Below are 18,470 nucleotides of genomic sequence, written 5' to 3'. Positions count from 1 at the left end.
AGCGGAGAACCCAGAATGTAAGGAAAAGGAGGGGGAAAGAGGAGGGAGACATGGGGCAACCTCTAGAAAAACCATGTCTTCCAGGAGACATGGGGCAACCTCTGGAAAAACTTTAGCCTGGAATATGACAGAACATGCCTTGTGTGTGTACCCTGCTGTCAAGTCACACCTGACCCTGTACTGTTTTCTAGACAAGAAACTTACAGACTTGGTTTGCCATTGCCTTTGTCTACATAGCAATCCTGGTATTCCTTGCCAGTCTTCCATCCAATTAATAACAAGGGCCCACCCTGCTTAGTTTCTGAGATCTGATGAGATCAGGCTAGCCTGGGCAATCCAGATCAGAGTGAACATGCCTTACTAAGTGGTAAAAAAAGACCTTGCCCCATAGCAACCATCAGGGAGAGGAGATCCCTCAAGTTATTTGTTTATTTTTCTTCCTTCCTGCTGTGGACTTTTTTCCCTACCATTTTGTTTGATCAATATCCTCCAGCTGATATGCTCATTATTTTTAAATTATTTAACTTATTTTGAAGCTTATTTTTTCATTTTTAATACTTCTGTTTTGCTGGTTTTGGGTAGTGAATTTCTAACGCTATGGTTGTGCTAGTTTTTAAGGAATTTTCTGCCCTTACAAGGAAGTTGATATTGTAGGACTTACTAGTATTTATGGTTGTTGAATGACAGGGTCTTTTGGACTTTTAGTGTTTACCTTGTTTTTCTATTTTTATGGTTTCACTGTAAACTGTCTTAAAAGCTAACATTATGGGATGTATAAAGACCATTGTTGTTGTTGTTGGTTAATGCAGGAAACGTGTATCCCAGATTAAGCGCTGTTGTTTGCACTGACAGAGTTTTATCTTGCCTTTTCGTCCATTCTTTTATCTAATTAGTAAGATATCCAAGTCAGTCTCTTGACCACTTAAAACCCTTTTAATAACAAGCTGCCTTGCTATTAACCTATTTATTTATTTCAATATCGTGAAACGATGGATACTGTGCAGGGGCAGGCAGGACTGTACAAATTAAAGCAGCACACAATTCTACTCATCCAAACAATTATTATCATTTATTGACTCCAATAGATATTTGGCACATCTCCTGAAAAATTGAGGTCCATATATGTTAGCCAGTTCTTGCTGCATTTGGCTGACTTGACACTCCTAATTAGTTTCATGCTTCATTGTAACATCCTGTATTGTGACGAAGGGATGTAATTAACTTTTGTCAACCTGTGTTGAACAAGTGCTATGAAAAATGTAAAATAAAGAGCTAAAAACAATTATTATAGCAAACAACATGACTGATAAGTTAATGAGTTGACAAGGGGAAAAGTGGGGATAATCCAGCTGAAGTCATTGGGTTGGATCCAAAAGTGACCTTTTTGTTCATCAAGGATTTCATCTGGAGAGGAAGGGGGAACTCTCAGGAGTAGAAGGGCCCCAGTCCTATGGTTTGGATTCAGTCCCTTTTGTTTAAAATATTTAGTTAGGGTTGGCAATCTCCAGGTAGGGCCTAGAGATCTGCCAGAATTACAACAGATCTCCATATTACAGATATCAGTTCCCCTGGAGAAAATGGCAGCTTTGGAGTATGGACTTTGGAATATGGATGTGGCATCACATCCCTGCGGAGCGCCTTTCCCCGCCCCAAACTCCAACCTCCTCATGCTCTACCCCCAAATGTCCATGAACTTCCCATCTCAGAGTTGACCATCTTATACTTACACGTTCCCTTCTTAATCATATCAGGGTGTGACTATACAGGCTTTCAAAGAATGTACTTAGAACATAAAGCATTAAACCAGTAATATGGAATGCAGTGCAACTTTGGAGCCAAATAAATAACATTAGTTGGGGAAGCCGAAAGCTTTTGCAAACCAAGACATCAGTCAGCGGTGAGTGGGGAGAAGTTTTCCCAGGAAGAGTTTTCCAGTGAGTTGGAGCCAGAATTGTATGTTCTTGTTACTCCTTAAATTCTTAACTTTCTCTCTGTGAGATCAGTGGGACATAATTAAGTGCTTAATTTTGCTGGATTGTCTCCCATTTTCTTTTGAGTGTACAACACATATAAATCTGTCATCATTTGGGATAATATCTTGCATCTCTTTGCTTGTATCAAAGCAGATGCACAGATTGGTTCACGGGGCTGTCAGTGCTGAGACGTTGTCAGCCTGAGGTAACGTTTATTAAAATCTGATTAAAACAACAAACAAAAACAATCTCCCTACATTTTAATTCAGAAGTTAAGGAGATAGATGTGCAAACCTAAATAGATTTATACTATTCTAAGTCCATTGCAGTCAGTAGTGCTAGATGGATGTAGATCAGTTTATGATTCTTCTGTAAACGAACCTTTAAATTGTTGATTTTAACTGAATAACGTTTAAGTTATTTTTTAGTCCAGAAGAAAGTGTCACCCCCCTTTCCCCCCTGCTAACTGTAAAAAAAAGGAAATGTCCCATTTTTATTTTTTTTACTTCCTTTACAAAATACATAGCAATAAGTAAATAAAACTAGTTACAATGATCATAATGATAACACAATTAGATACAATGGCAAGTCTGAGCACATATCTTATGAGACTTTTCTGATGTCTCTTGAATCAAGGCTATTTTGAGCTCTGGCTTAAAACAAGATGATGAACACTTAGTACTTGATGTAGTCCTAACCTGTTTAATCCTGTTAAGAATATTTTGACTTTATCTAGGTTAGTTCTTTCTACAGCATAAGTGTCTTGGTGCATCATGCTAAAAAAATGCATGTTTTAATACTTATGCCTACAAACACACACATATACCCACTCAATGAAAGAACATTTCATTCTTTTGCCTTTTTTAACGCTAAGGACTACTTTTGTTCATATGAATTCGGCAGACACTGAAGTCCTTCTGTGTATGGCCCCACTGTATGAGGCACAGCAGGGACCACATGAGAAAGGGCCTTTTCAGTAGCAGCTCCATGATTCTGAAAGTTCTTCTACGAGATGTCAGTTTCTCAGATCTCACTAACTTGATGCAAGTTAAAAACAGTAGAGATTTTCTCTGATTTATCCCTTCTGTGTTATAGACCTCCCTCATACTGTTCTAGTGGGAAATCTCCTGCTGCCACATAGCTGAGTGGCAGAAGGTAACTGGCCAGCAAAATGAGGTACATGTGATCATTGTCCTCAACATGACAGTGCAACTTCTGGTAAGACCCACAAATGACATCATCACATTGGATGGTTTTCCTTTTTTTTTTTTTAACTTTACTTCATTTTGAATTTATACCCTACCCTACCCTACCCTGGCAAACTGGGCTCAGGGCAGTGAACAGTGTCATAACATATATACATATAATCAATAAAACCATCTAACAAACAATAAATTTCACTATTAAAACCTCCATCATTTGAACGTTCACTGTAAACTGTCTTAAAAGCTAACATTATGGGATGTATAAATACCGTTGTTGTTGTTGTTGTTGTTGTTGTTGTTGTTGTTGTTGTTGTTGTTGTTGTTGTTGTTGTTGTTGTTGTTGTTATTGGTTAATGCAGGAAACGTGTATCCCAGATTAAGTGCTGTTGTTTGCACTGACAGAGTTTTATCTTGCCTTTTCGTCCATTCTTTTATCTAATTAGTAAGATATCCAAGTCAGTCTCTTGACCACTTAAAACCCTTTTAATAACAATCTGCCTTGCTATTAATCTATTTATTTATTTCAGTATCATGAAACAATGGATACTGTGTAGGGGCAGGCAGGACTGTACAAATTAAAGCAGCACACAGTATTGTGGTCCTCCTTATAGGCTTCCCCCAGAGGCTGCCAATAGATAGTATAATGTGCCAAAGAACATGGAATATCAACATAATTAATATATTATATAACTTAATATATGGTATTAAATGATAATAGAGTCATCAAGAGTCAAACTTCTCAATTCGCTAGCTAAGCGTTTAGGATTCCTGTTACACTCTGTAAGCCTCTGACATGTAGGTCAAAAGTGAAAGACTGGCTAAGCACAGTCTTGTTTGTCCACTAACCACTGCATTGAGTGTCCTCAGCCTTGGGAAGCCTAGGGCAATTTGCCACCCACTCTCCAACCTCAGCCGCTGAGAGAGTAGCTACATTCAGAGGTAATTACAAACCATAGTTTGTCATTGTGGGGAACACATATTGGAAGTCTTTTGGCTCAGTGCTTCACCTCCTCTTAGCAATGGAAGACATCTGCATTCCAGACGAGTAATACTTAGTTGCTTCATCTGAATCTGCCAAATGACAAACACTTGTTCATTCTGTTGTCCAAAAGTCAGGATTCCAAACCACTGTTGTATACTAGGGAAGAAAATAAACCATAGTTTGTGGATGCAGCTGATCATTACTGATCTTGTAGCTGAGCTGTGGGCTACCAGCTCATACTCAAAGTCATTGTTAAAATATTCAGACTTCAGATATGTTCCTGGATCACCCCCAAGTCTTTTAGAAACAAGAAAAGAATGTCTTAGTTCTTAATAATATTAATGTGTTGTTTCTTCTTTAATGTATGGGTTTTCTCAGAATGAGCAGAGTAAAGAATAAAATAACAGCATAGGAAAAATGATGAGAATTGTAGATGGACAAGCACATGATTCAGGGTAAGAAAAAAGTCTAGGATGATTCTAAGGATTAAATTTTGGTGCAAAGTAAAATATCTGAGAGGTTAGTCGTTAAAAAAAAATAACAATCAAGCAGAGATCAGGGTTACTGTAAGAGTAGCCACCACTAACCATCCCACTCTTCGATTCCAACAATTACTGGTACTTGGAAATCCTGTTAACTTCATTGGCACCTGGATGGGAATATTTGGGGCATTCTTTGGTTCTGAAAGCTAAATCATAATATTAGCACAAAACTTTGGGTGGAAGTTAGTTCTCTTCCCAGGGAAGAATTCAAAGTGTTGGTTTTGTCCTACAGGATACCTTGGGAGAGGGAGGTCTTTTTCTATATGTCTGGTTGTATACCTTGAAATCTGTCAATATGGCTTTGCTTTAAATGTTCCTTCATGGCAGTGTCCACGCCTAGTTAGTGTAGAAAAACCCAAATTCTTCTTTGTGGTCTCTGTGCAAGTGCAGTGATGGGGATTTGCTCCTGTGCAGAACAATGTTCAATTGCAAAAGCAATTGGGAGGTCAGCCCCATTCGATTGAGAGAGGTGATGTTATCAAGTACACTCTGAGGGGCAGAATCATGCCTTCCACCTCAGTTCTTCTTCCATCTCCTCCATTAGGAACCTTCTCCTTCTCCTTGTCCCCGTCTCCTTTTTCTGTGTTCTGTATTTTCTCTTTCTTCCTCTCCAGCTTTCCTCATTATCATCTCTTCTTAAGGATTCTTGTTTGTTTCCAGGGAGGTCCTTTCATCTGTAGTGCAGATGTTTTCAAGAGAAAGCCCAAGTCTTCAGTGTTTACTAAGTTTCCTAATGCAGAAAGACCCAGATCTAGTGGTTGTGGTGGGTTTTCTGGGCTGTGTGGCCGTGGTCTGGTGGATCTTGTCCCTAACATTTCGCCTGCATCTGTGGCTGGCATTTTCAGAGGTATATCACAGAGAGAAGTCTGTTACTCTGTGATACACCTCTGAAGATGCCAGCCACAGATGCAGGCAAAATGTTAGGAACAAGATCCACCAGACCATGGCCACACAGCCCAGAAAACCCACCACAACCAGTTGAATCCGGCCGTGAAAGCTTTCGACAGTACCCAGATCTAGCTTCTTTTTTAAAATCCTACCTAGTTCCTAGACTGAAATAACTGTATTTTTAGATAATTGGCTTTAATTAACTTTTATTTAGTGTTTCAGGCTTGTATATAGGTGCAATTATATTTTGTCTACCTGTAATGGCTCTGAAAACTTTCGCTGAAAAAGAACAATCTGCATTTAAAAATAAATATTTATCTATTTATTATTATTTGCCTGTTCTGCTTGTCTTCCGTCATGGCTCATGGCTAGGAGCTCTCCCATCTTGTTACAATCCAGATTTGCTTAGCTTCAGCAATATTGCTACGTGATTTCCAGTCCTATCCCGAGACTGCCTTGCAGTTGATCTCTCAAATCCCCGATGGCTCAATAAGTGCTGGTTTCATTGCTTGTGCTTGTGAAACTCTTCTCTGTAACTAGGGAAGAGGCCAGAAGGGGGCGTGCACTTGGCAAACTGTTCTTTTAATTCTGGATCATAATTTAAGGAAGCAAAGGTGTATCAGCTTTCAGAATTCTCATTGCTGTTATATTGTGAAGACTCATTGGGTTCCATTTCCATTAAACCTGGACTGGATGTCTGTCCACAGTTTTCCATGTGTGGAAAATGGCAGATCTTCCTGACTGGACCTTTTTTCCCCCCAACTGGTATCAAAATATCAGGGGAACCTAGTCCACCTTCCCCAAAACTCCCCACATTTCCAGTGAATTGGACAAATGGGTCAGTTTCACATCCCTGTCTGCGAAGTATTTAGACGTAACAAATGACTGCTGCTTTCCTGGAGTATTTTTTAAAAACAAAGTTAGCAACTGCAACAATGCAGGCATACTGAGGAGGGACCGGGGGGGGGGGTCATTTGACTCAGGCACCACTCACTAATCTACAAAAAGGTAGAAAACAGGGAACTCATTAACTGAGGGCAAGTAGAAAAGCCAACAAACCAAGGGAAAAAACCCTGCATTTATAAACAAGAAACTAACTCTTCAGAAGTACAAAAAAGAAAAGGCAGGAGATCAAAACAAGCCAAATCTTTTATTGCACAAAACCCAAAATGACAGTGAAAACGATGCCTCCTCCAGACTTCTCCTTTGTGTAACCAAATGTGACCACCTCTTATTAGTCCTACCCAGGGAAAAAGAATGGAGGAAAGACTAACTAACAGTGAGAATAAATTAATCAGAGCAGTTTGCTGAGAAGCGCTGTCCAGGCAGGATCCAACTAATTAAGATTTAGGGTAATCCAAGAAAAATGTGTCTACCACGATGCAAAAAAACAGTGAGTGCAACAACGCAGTGCAGCACACACAGAGCCTTTAAAAAGTTCACTCTCCTCCAAGAAAGACTGTGTAATTGGCCAAGGCAACTTGTCTGAGGGGTCCCTGGGTTAAGATCAGCTGCAAGGAATGCTGTTTCCTGATGAATGGGACTCAATCGACTTATGTTGCCCCAAATGGTGGCATAAGTCTGGATTCCCAGTTGCCGGCGTAACACCGTGAATCAGCCACGCCCACGGCCTGCCCCCACTACGCTGGTAGCGGCAGGGATGCTGGGACATTGGTGCTGCAACTAGCACCACATCTCAGCACTGGGGTGGGGGCAATCACCCACATGCCAGCAGAATTACCTCTCCACCTGGGTAAGTGCCCCAGGGAGGGGGAATCCATCAACATGGCCATGCGCTGCTTCCACCAGTGGATTCCCCCCCCCCCCCGAGATGGGGCTCCAAGGGGGAAGGTTTAAGTCCCCTCTCCCTGTGATTGATGGTTCTGATCCGAATGGACCCTTGCATGTCTGGGAACTGAGTTCTGAGTTTGCAACACATGTCTGATCACCGGGACCCAGGGAGGATGTGACGAAATCAAAATGTAGTTAGTCTCTTATGTGAAGAGACTCTATGATAGCATCTTTTGGTTAATTCTTTATATTAATTCTACATACATAACCTTAGTTTCCTTCTGAGAACCTATAAAGAAATTTTCTAAAAGTTGTTTCTATTCTCTCCGCCCCTATCCTATTTTGGTGTCTCTTACATTCACACTTTAATTTCAGGCCCGCTTTTAGATTTTGGAAAATGGATCCAAGGTTGAAATCTTCAAATTCAAATGTTGGTCCCAGTGATAATGCTAAACTTGGTTTTTATTTTTCCTGCCAGGATTCATTTCTCCCTACTCTATATTTTCATGCTGTTAACAAGACATACTTTCCATACCCTGCCAGTCTGGACTGATGAATCTAAGGGATAAAACAGGTAATTTCTAATATGATTATTTTCTTTCATTCATAAGGGGAGCCTCCTGCCCGTGCATTCTTCGCTTCTTTTTGGATAAGCACCATTGAAAATTTTGCTTGACGTGCTCTGGTCTTCCTGTCCAGTTTTCTGGTCTGGAGAAAGCATAGGAGTGTATTTACAAGGCTCTCTTCAGAATTGAAATAGTCTAGTACCGTGGTGGCGAACCTTTGGCACTCCAGATGTTATGGACTACAATTCCCATCAGCCCCTTCCAGCATGGCCAATTGGCCATGCTGGAGAAACTGATATGATCCATATCCTAAGGTATAAGGTCGCTCCTCCCTATACAATTTCTAAAATAATATGCTTGATGTGCATGCAGTTTTAAAACTAACATATCTAGTATTTGGTTTCCTAAGTGTCTGTGGCACCAGTGCAGCTCAGGTTGTTGTTCAAGGGGGATGGGGGCTTATCCCCCCCCCAGGCATGTTTTATTGACCTGAAATGGCACCGGGTGAGTACAATTTGCCTCATGGGGGTGGGGGTGGGGGCTGCTCATGCCACCCATCAGTGTGGCCATACATGCAGCCTCTCCATCTGGGCAAAGAGCAACTCCTGTGGCGATTATGAGGAGGAAGGCTCAAGCATCTTGTCCCATGACACCGTGGGGCTCATGTGCCTGAGAAACCCGTTTAGTACTGTCTGAGCCAAAGTCAGGCTGGGGGGGGGGGGGGATATATCAAACACAGCATGTTAAAAATCATGCATAGCTTGGCCATTTAGTTCCACCTGTGACTGAAACTTACATCAAACCATGGTTTCACTCCCGGTCTGGAGGCAAATTGCAGCTGATGTAAATTGGAGTTTGTTCAGTTTGCATATAATGGCAAACTCTGGTTTGGTCAAGGAAGGGAGGGGATTAGAGAGTGCAAGGGGAAGAGCGAACCTACTTTTTAGACACTGGTATAAAGCTTTCAGCGTGGACTTGTCCTTCCCTGTTGCCTTGGTTTCATTTCATTTTGTGCAACTTACCCGGCTGTTAAATGATCACAAGCTGTGGTTGCTGTACAGCAAAAATATTTGGTTGCACCCACCTAACAATGCTCCCGGGGCACTGGGTGTGGTTCTATGAACTCATCGGTAAAAGTGCTCTGAAGTTTCTGGGGTTCTGGTTTGCTTGTTACAGTCAATGACAAAGGCAGATACCAAAGGAAATTTCATGATTAGCTCTGGTGGAATTGTGTCTTCAGGGAGGAGTCCTCTGGGTAGCATAGTTATTGGTGGAATAAAAAGGGTGTGGGGTGCGATTGTGGTTTGGTGGTTTGCCTGAGGCCGTTCGGCAGATTTGGAATGTGATTTCTCATCATCGATCTGGGTTGAAGAGTCTGAGTTCCAAAATGCAAATTGCATATTGCAAAATCCCTTTTTTTTCTACTTTAGTTACACTAAACATGCTTTCAGTCATCTTAGTTAATTAAAGTTAACATCTCTGTTTTATCCTTATTCTTCATGAGTTTTTTAAATGCTAAATGACGGTGGCTAAGATTTACCCACAGATTTTTAAGGATAAGCCTTTTCCAATTCAACATTATATGCTTCCACATAGTGCTCCAGGTTTACTGTCAGTACTTTACTGCCGGTACTTTACTGTCTATTAAGCAGAAGGTGTGTCACTGAGAATCTAAAAGGGAGGGGAAGTCAGTAACTACAGCCTATGAGAAATGTTTCCTCAAGAAAAGTGTATGGCACATAGAGATTTCACTGCCTTTGTGGTGTCCAAACCAACTTGCTTCCATTTTATGAGACCCTTAGTGGTTCTTGTCACTACCTTAGAAGCAGTGGTGGGATCCAGAAATTTTAGCAACAGGTTCCCATGGTGGTGGGATTCAAACTGTGGCGTAGCGCCAGTGGGGCTGGGCGGGGCACGATGGGGGCGTGGTCGGGCATTCCGGGGGCGGGGCATTCCGGGGCGGGGGTGGGGCATGGACATAGCCGCTGCGCCGGTCCTTGGACGGGAAATGAATGCACTCAGGCGCAGGCTGCCACTCACGCTGGTGCACCTCCTGCTAGACTGATTCCAGTTCTGTGTGCTACTGCTGAGAGGAGGGGTGTAACTAAGGCAAAAATCACGTGGCAAAATCACCAATTAGTAACCCCCTCTTGGCACACACAAATAATTAGTAACCTACTCTCGGGAACCTGTGAGAACCTGCTGGATCCCACCTCTGCTTAGAAGGGTTTTTTGACAGTCAGTGACTAACTTGGTTACCCACTCATAGGTACAACTGTGCTTGGCATCAGCCTTAAAAACAAACAGTTGCAATAAACCTGTATTTTAACATCTTGATTCCATATATTATAGATGTTTTTATCCATCCTGAGCCAAGATGAATTTATCCAGAAATTAGGAAAGTTACAGTTGAGGGTTTCAGATAATGAGGGACCTCTAAATACCCATTACCATTTTACCATTTAACAGCTCTTGAAGGCAAGAGCCTTTTCCATTTTTGGCAATGCTATGGGGCCTCTTAAGCTTCATTTTGAGCATCAGTTTATCTTAGTCTGCTTCAGATCCTGAACCTTTTGAAGTGGGATGGTCTTGACTTTAAATAAATTACACTCTTTTCCTCTGAAAGATGACAGTAGAATTGTATATTAATCTGCCTTTTCCTGGATCTTCTTTATTCTAGAATTCCCCACTTGGGTCCTAGTGCCTTGGGGACAGAATTAGGTTGGCACTAGGACCCAAGCAGAGCATTCTAGAACAAAGAAGGTCCAGTATATGATGGATGAGTGTCCAATTCTACTGTCAACTTTCAGTAGAAAAGAGTATAGTGACTAACCAAATAAAACCAAATGAAATGATTAATTGATAAAGTGCCCATTTCGTAGCATTGGGCAAGGCTTTTCAAATAACAAAATAACTGGTGTTTTACTTGTGTTTCAGAATTCTATACTGTGTAAACGAGCTGATGGACGAAGATGAGAAGGACAGGGCAAAGAGGTATGGGTTGAAATGCACCTTATGGTCTACGGAGCAAGTAGCCAACAATCTTTCCACTTGTAAAACTATTGACAGTTAGAGTACAGTCCAAAGCAGGGAGACTGAACGGAGCTTTGGAAGTGGTGCAGGCTTATGCAAACAGAGTGCCCACCCCACCGACATATGGGGTGAATACGCTGGCGGAGGGGCTGTTATGCCAGCAGCAGGGGTCTGTGAACTATGTGGCGCCCAGTCCCGGAAACTACCTTATACTGAGCCAGACCACTAATCTCCCAAGGTCCATATTGTCTACTCAGAATGACAGCAGCTTTCCAGGTTCTCAGGTACAACAAGAAGAGTTTGGCTTTATAGCCCACCTTCTCTGTTGTAGGAAGACTCAAAGGGGCTTTCAAACTCCTTTCCTTTCCTCTCCCCACATCAAACACCTTGTGAGGTAGATGGAGCTGAGAGAGTTCTGAATGAACTGTGACAAGCCCAAGGTCACCCAGCAGAAATGTAGGAGTGGGGAAACAAATCGGGTTCACCAGATAAGACTCCACCACTCATGGAGGAGTGGGAGTCAAACCCACCTGCTTTTAACCACTATACCATGCTGGCTCTCACGAGTCTTTCACATAACCTACTACCTGATTCTTTCAACTGGAGACTCTGAATATTGATCTGAAGACTTTCTGCAAGCAACACACCTGATTTGTCGCTGATCCATAGCCCCTCTGTACAGACAATGGCCTTAGAAGCAGTAGTCAAGAAAGTCTGTGTTATTTTATCTGAGAGTACAAGAAACCAGCTTAATTAAACCAAAGATCTATTTAGTCCTGTATCCTGTTTCCAACAAAGGCCAGCCGCGGAAAGGAGGGCTAGCAAGGATAAGAGATACAGCAACCATTATCTATCACACTCTTCCTTTGTGGATGCTACTGCCCCCCTCCCCTCCCTACCCTCCCCCCCCCCCCTTTGATACCTGATCATAATTGTTCTCTGGAAGCAGGTCAATCTCAGGAAGCCTTTTAGCAGCTCTTGAAGGCAAGAGCTCTTCCTGTTATTGATCAGCCAGCCACTGGTATGGCTGTGGACGTGGAGACCTTTTTACAGTCGTAGCTAAATGACCATAAAGCAGACTGATGATGTTTATGTACCCTTTTTGTTGTTCTGTTAAAAACAACGTTATGTCTCCATTGACCTAGGGCATCACGCAACAAGTCAGAGAAGAAGAGAAGAGATCAGTTCAATGTCCTTATCAAGGAGCTGTGCACCATGTTGCAGGGCCAGGGCCATCCTCTCAAGATGGACAAGTCCACCATATTGCAGAGGACCATCGACTTCCTACAGAAGCAGAAAGGTACTTGAATGGCAGACGCCATTTACCCCAAGCCCCAAGGAGTACTTTTCTTCATGGAGGGGCTTTAATTTTTAATTTTTTAAAAAAATGTATACTGCATTTTAAACTGTTCCTTGCCTTGCAACACAGGGTGAAGGTGGAGGCCGTTTATATCTTTAAAAATAGGGATGGGGGAGGGAATGCACATCCTTCCAACAAAACGAACTTTTTTAAAATTCAGAAAATTCCTTCAAGGAGTTAGATACTAGGGCAGGGGAAAGAATACTTTTCTAAATAAACCCATGGGCAGTATAACCCTAAGGACTGTTGCTGCAGTGGCTGACCCCCTTTGTAATCATGGAGCTGCTAGTCTGCTCCCTAAAGGGTTCCAGCGGAGACCCAGGAGGCAGGAAAAAGACTGAGAATTAGAGTCACTGAAGAAGAAGAGGAGGAGGAGGAGGAGGAGGAGTTTGGATTTATATCTCCTCTTTCTCTCCTGTAGAGAGACTCAAAGGGGCTTATGATCTCCTTTCTCTTTCCCCATCACAACAAACACCCTGTGAGGTGGGTGGGGCTGAAAGAGCTCTGAAGAACTGACTAGACCAAGGTCACCCAGATGAAATGTGTTGGAGTGCACAGACTAATCTAGTTCACCAGTTAAGCCTCCCCAGTTCAAGTGGCAGAGCGGGGAATCAAATCCGGTTCCCCAGATTAGAGTGCACCTGCTCTTAACCACTACACCATGCTGGCCTTGAGTCGTAGAGATATGGCGGGGTATAAATGTAAAAAATAAAAAAATAGATAGATAAATATATATATAAAAAGAAGTGCCTGCATTGCAAAAGGCTCTGCGAGCTAGAAACAGCAACATCTGAAGAGAACTGAGGCTTTGCAGGATCCTGGCCTTGTGACCAAGAGCAGCAGGACAGTGCTGGAGTGCTTCCCCAGTGTCATTTTGCCTTATGCTGGCATGTCTCCCTTAGTGCTCCCTTAGCTCCCCCCTCTTACGATTGTCAGCGTTCCCCCGCCACTTAGGATTGTACTGTAAAAGAACTGCATGACTGCTGATAGGTCAATGTGATTTTACATTTGTCCCTTGAGTTTGTGTAAAGTGCTGTCGAGTCACAGCTGACTTGTAGTGATCCCACAGGGTTTTCAAGGCAAGTGATTAAGCAGAGGTGGTTTGCCATTGCCTTCCACTTCTGTGGTGATCTACCATTCAATTAATGACCCTGCTTAGCTTTGATCTGATGAGATTCGACTCCTCTACACCATTCCACATCCCTTATAGAATTTTTTTCAGTTTCTCTTTATAACAGTTGAAAAGTTTGGAGGGAGGGGAAGATTGTCTCATCCTTAGTAATTATATATGCTACTATCTAATTTGTGTGGTGCATGTAAATCCGTTCACAAATGTGTTCCTCAACATGTTCCTCAAATCTGTTCCTCAACATGCAACAAATAGAATGTTAGCACTACATTTGTGTATGACTAGAACTGGTTCATAGCCATGGACTTTACCTGCATCCTCCTGCTTCCCATTCAAGTGATAATTACGTCACAAAGATTATCTCTATTCATTGCTTAGAGGCAGATTCTTAACTACTTGTAGACTAAACTCAGCACTTATTTCCTGAAACCACAAGATGAGATATAATGTGGTTTGGTCTTTTGGAATTCATAGCAATTCCTGAAATATTGAAAATGGACACATTAAACAGTGTCGAGGTACTTTCATGCTCCCCACGTCTCTGTGTACTGAGAAGTTCCAGGAGCAATTTGTTACCTTTCTTGACTTCAGTGTCAGGAAGGTTAGAAGCTTGTCTTCTGGCTGTTTGGGTAGCAAAAAGGAGCTGGTGGCAGCTACCAATGCTGAGGTGTGAGCATCCATAGCCCAGGGTTTTATATTTTGTGTTTTGCTATCCCACCCAAGAGAATTCCTTAAACTATTCTTTATTTGTCATAAACTTATTCCTTATTTGTCATAAACAAATCACATTTTATTGTCGAAGGCTTTCACGGCCGGATTCAACTGGTTGTGGTGGGTTTTCCAGGCTGTGTGACCGTGGTCTGGAAAATCTGTCTGGAAAATGGTCTGTGTGTGGCCAGACAAAGACCACGGCCACAAAGCCTGGAAAACCCACCACAACCAAATCACATTTTATGTTGATGTCTCAATGTGTTATCTGTTGCAAAACGCAAGCCCACAGTTTTGCTTTCTCTTTGTGTCTCTTTTTCACAGCCTCTTTCCCTTATCTGGGAAGAACCACCTTCTCCTGCTCTTCTGAATACTTAACAGAGCTATTGGGGACAACAGTTAGCATCTATTGAAGAACATTAATATTCTTGAACTCTAGGACCTGAATCCCAGTAGCACTTTAGGCCAAGTCAATTTTCAGCCATCAAACAAACAGCAGTGTTACCTGACTACTAATGATTTTGTTTTGTTGTTGTTCCTTTCAGAAATCACAGCACAGACAGAGGCCTGTGAGATTAGACAAGACTGGAAGCCTTCGTTTCTTAGCAATGAGGAGTTTACCCAGTTGATGTTAGAGGTAAGATGGAATGCAAGTCATACTCTCTGGGAGAGGGGGATGCAGGTGAAAACCAGAAGTGTTCAGTGCTTCTTCATTTTTTTGCCACCTGATCATTTTGCTCACTGCTTTCTGATAGCTGTTAGAAAGGCCTATCTTGTTTAACATAAGTATTATCTGTCATCAGCCTTATACAGCCTAGCTTCAATTTCATTGTTCAGTCATTCTGATGAAGATGGACAAAACTTCACATCAGAGAGTTAGGCAACTCAAAGTTGGACTAAGATTTGAAATGCCATTCATTCTCTTCAGAACTTCCCTGGATCTTGTTATTATAGCAATGTATAAATGCCCGCGCTGCACCTACCTCTCTCTTGCAAGTATGATCATTAATTCCCAGCTGTTGGGGATGTGTTGTGTGAGAAATGGGAGCCTGCACACTCAGAATTCCAGATCAAAAGTGTCTGGACATTCACTTTTAAAACTCAATTTGTTGCAAATGAATAGGATAGAACTTTGCAAGCAGAAAAGAAATCCTGCACATTTTAAAAATACCGCAGGATAATTTTTCCAGTTCAACTGCTTTGTCTTCTTTAAAAAATTGCATTGCATGTTCAAAGCAAAATTCCATAATTTGCTGACAATTTCCTGCTTCTGTTTTCACCACCACCATATCATGCCCTGGTCCACAATTGCAGTTTCTCAGTGATTTCCTTCTCATGGAACTGTGGTGACTCACCTGCTTTGTGAAAAAATCTCTTTATTCCCACAACTGCAACTAAGTCTTACTGAACAAGTCAATCTGATGCAGTTCAATCAAAACAGACTCCTACTTTAGAAGAGAAAGCTTTTAACAGATCTCACTTACAAGGGTCTCTTTAATGCTCAATCATGGAACTCAGTCATGGAACTTTAATGCTCAATCATGGAACTCCTCTGCTGCCCGGAGATCATTCTGGCCCTGTGTTCTGCTGTTTTGTTAATAATCTACTTTCCAGATGATAGGCAGAATATATGAGTGAGTCGGAAACAAATGGGGACTGGGAAGGAATGCTGGATGCCACCTCCACACTGCTCCTTTTGGCTTCCTGTTTAATGCATTACAGTGCTGAAAGACAGTGCAGTAAACATATGAAGGAACCAAATCAGGCCATTGCTCTGTCCAAACCACTGTAGTCTGGTTTGTCTGGCAGTGGCCTTCCAAAGCTTCTGACTTTTTTCAGCCTTTCCAACTAGACATTCTAGGAACTGAAGCTGAAACTTCCGGCATGAAAAGCATGTGCTCCACGACTTGGCTGCAACTACTTCTTGAGAAGGCATTGCTGTCCAGTGGCATTGCAAGTTTTTTACTGCAGTGACAGCTGTCAGTAAAAACCAGAGATATGGTCTAGTGGGGAAACTGGGATGGGGGGTGGAGAATTCACTTAGGCCGATTCCCCACTGGTGCCCTGGTGCATGGTGGGACTGGAAGCGCGTCAGAGCAAGAAATCTTGTCCTGACACTCTTCCTCTTTGCAGCGTGCCAAGAGAGGAGGCGCATTGGGGCAAGATTTCTTGTCCCAATGTGCTTCCTCTTGCCCTGCGTGTTCTTCTGGCTTTCCACTGGGAAAGTGAGAGCACTTCTGGAGTGACTTTTCACTCTGGAGTGGGTTGAGGGCAGGGAACAGCCTGCAGTGTGGCGTTAGTGTGCTTTCTGCTGTCCAGGTTTTCCTTGCTGCGTGGCTTCAAATATGGTTGCTTGGAACATTGTCAGAGGATTTGGCAGACTTTTCTTTATTATTGATGTTCATGTTACAGACAGGGAGAGGGTGGAGGAGTGGGCGGAAGGGAATGGAAAGATGCTAATTAAGGTGAAAAGTCTTTGCAAGCCTTAGCAAATGAGCCATTGTATTGCACCAAAGAGCACTAAAGTAGTTCTGGAATAAGCTGTTATATTACAGTTAGTTTCCAGCCTAAACTCAGTTTTCCTCTTTTTTACTTTAATTCTGGATGACATCTGGCACAGAAGAATGCCTGTTGTTGGAAACATGCATTGTAGTCTTTTGCAGACTTACTAAGCCTATGGAAATCAATTAACATAATTTGGAGAAATTGTTCACACTGTCAATTACCTCAAAGCAATCTGGATTCCTAGCTGGTGTCCTCCCTCTAGACTGTCTCAGCCTATGTAAATATAATATTTCTTAAATGGTAAAGTTTCGTACAATTTATATTTATTGATATCTCATTATCCAAATTGTTCATGTTCTTTAAAAAAAATACCAATACTTTTTTACAAATTGAAAAAAATCAGTCAACCAAATATGTTTGAAATATTCCTAAAACTACAATCCTATACACATACACTTTTAGGAATAAACCCTTGTGAACTTAGTGGCGCATTTCTACGTAGATGTGTGTGTGATTGTGCTATACAGCTGCAATCCTAAAAATGTGATAGTCTGGTCAATGAGATTGCTTCAAATATAAGTGGATTATTCCAACAGAAGTAATTTTCCTCCCTCTAAATATTCCTTCTTCTCCCCTGTAGGCATTAGATGGGTTTCTCATTGCACTAACCACTGATGGGATTATTATTTATGTATCTGATAGTGTCTCGTCTCTTCTTGGGCATTTACCGGTAAGTTCCAACAATATAAAGTTTTAAAAATCTCATTATCTGTTGGAGAATCTGTGAGCATCCAAATCAAAACATATGTTCAGATATTATTTATTTATTTATATATTACTGGGATTTGTATACCGCCCTACCCCCGGAGGTGAGATCCAAAGGTGGGGTTTTTTTCGTATGCCGAAGGTCACTCCAACTCATGAAAGTGCTATTTTGAACCTTGCGGGAGAATATGGGAAAAGTGAAATTATACCCAAAGATGCCCATCTGCTTGAACATGTGAGAACTGCTGCATGACCTGTTTGTTACAGAGTTGTATGAAATTTTACACAAGCGATGGAGGAACAACTCTAGCAGCTATTTTCTTCTGCTCACTCTGGCCGTTTCCGCACGGGCGGAATATGGCGGCCTGGGGACGGCAAAAACGCCGTCCCCAGGCCGCCATTCGCACAGGGGGCGCAGCTGCATCGCAGCCGCGCCGCCCTCGCGCCGCCTGACCGGCGCGAAGCTGGCGTTTCCCGGGAATGCCGGCTTGAAGCCGCTGCCATGCAAATTGCCATGCTTCCCGGCGCTTCCCCCCCCCCCTCCCTGCACTTACCTTGTCCCCGGGCCTCCGGCGCATCGCCGAGGCCTGGGGACACGCCCCCCTGCCCTGCGACGCTGGAGCAGGCGCGCAGGGCAGTGGGGGCATGTCCTCAGGCCTCGGCGACGTGCCAGAGGCCCGGGGACATGCCGGGTCGGCCGGGCGATGGCGCTCTGCGGTGCTGTCGTCCTGGCTCTTTCTGGGACCGTCCATGCGGACGGTCCCAGCGTCGTCGGGTCGGCGCGAAATGCGCCGACCCAGCCGCTTCCGCCTCTGTGCGGAAATGGCCTAGGCTTTTGGTCCAACCCCATATTTATTTATATCCCATGTCCCTCAGCCAGTTCTGGCTTTTGAGGCAGCTTATAAAACACAAGATTTTGTGTATGGTTATTAAAGCATAAATGTAATTTTTGTCCAAGCCAACTACCAACAGTACCTTTAAATCAGCAAGGGGACAAAAAGGGCAAACTGCCTCAAAATGGAG

General features: G+C 42.7%; 1 protein-coding gene across 1 annotated transcript in view; it reads left to right on the top strand.

Annotated features, from left to right (window-relative positions):
- PASD1 (PAS domain containing repressor 1) overlaps positions 1-18,470 on the top strand; it is an 84,722-nt gene that overhangs the window by 33,193 nt on the left and 33,059 nt on the right. The window contains exons 3-7 of the mRNA XM_048513813.1: positions 7,860-7,955; positions 10,885-10,941; positions 12,126-12,280; positions 14,723-14,814; positions 17,323-17,412. Coding sequence (XP_048369770.1) covers positions 10,910-10,941; positions 12,126-12,280; positions 14,723-14,814; positions 17,323-17,412 — 369 coding nt within the window. The 5' untranslated portion in view covers positions 7,860-7,955; positions 10,885-10,909. The remainder of the gene's footprint in view (positions 1-7,859; positions 7,956-10,884; positions 10,942-12,125; positions 12,281-14,722; positions 14,815-17,322; positions 17,413-18,470) is intronic.

Source organism: Sphaerodactylus townsendi, linkage group LG13, assembly GCF_021028975.2.
Source record: "Sphaerodactylus townsendi isolate TG3544 linkage group LG13, MPM_Stown_v2.3, whole genome shotgun sequence".
NCBI classification, from domain to species: Eukaryota; Metazoa; Chordata; class Lepidosauria; order Squamata; family Sphaerodactylidae; genus Sphaerodactylus; species Sphaerodactylus townsendi.
Note: the sequence above shows the minus strand (reverse complement) of the source record. Positions and strands in the feature narration are given on the sequence as shown.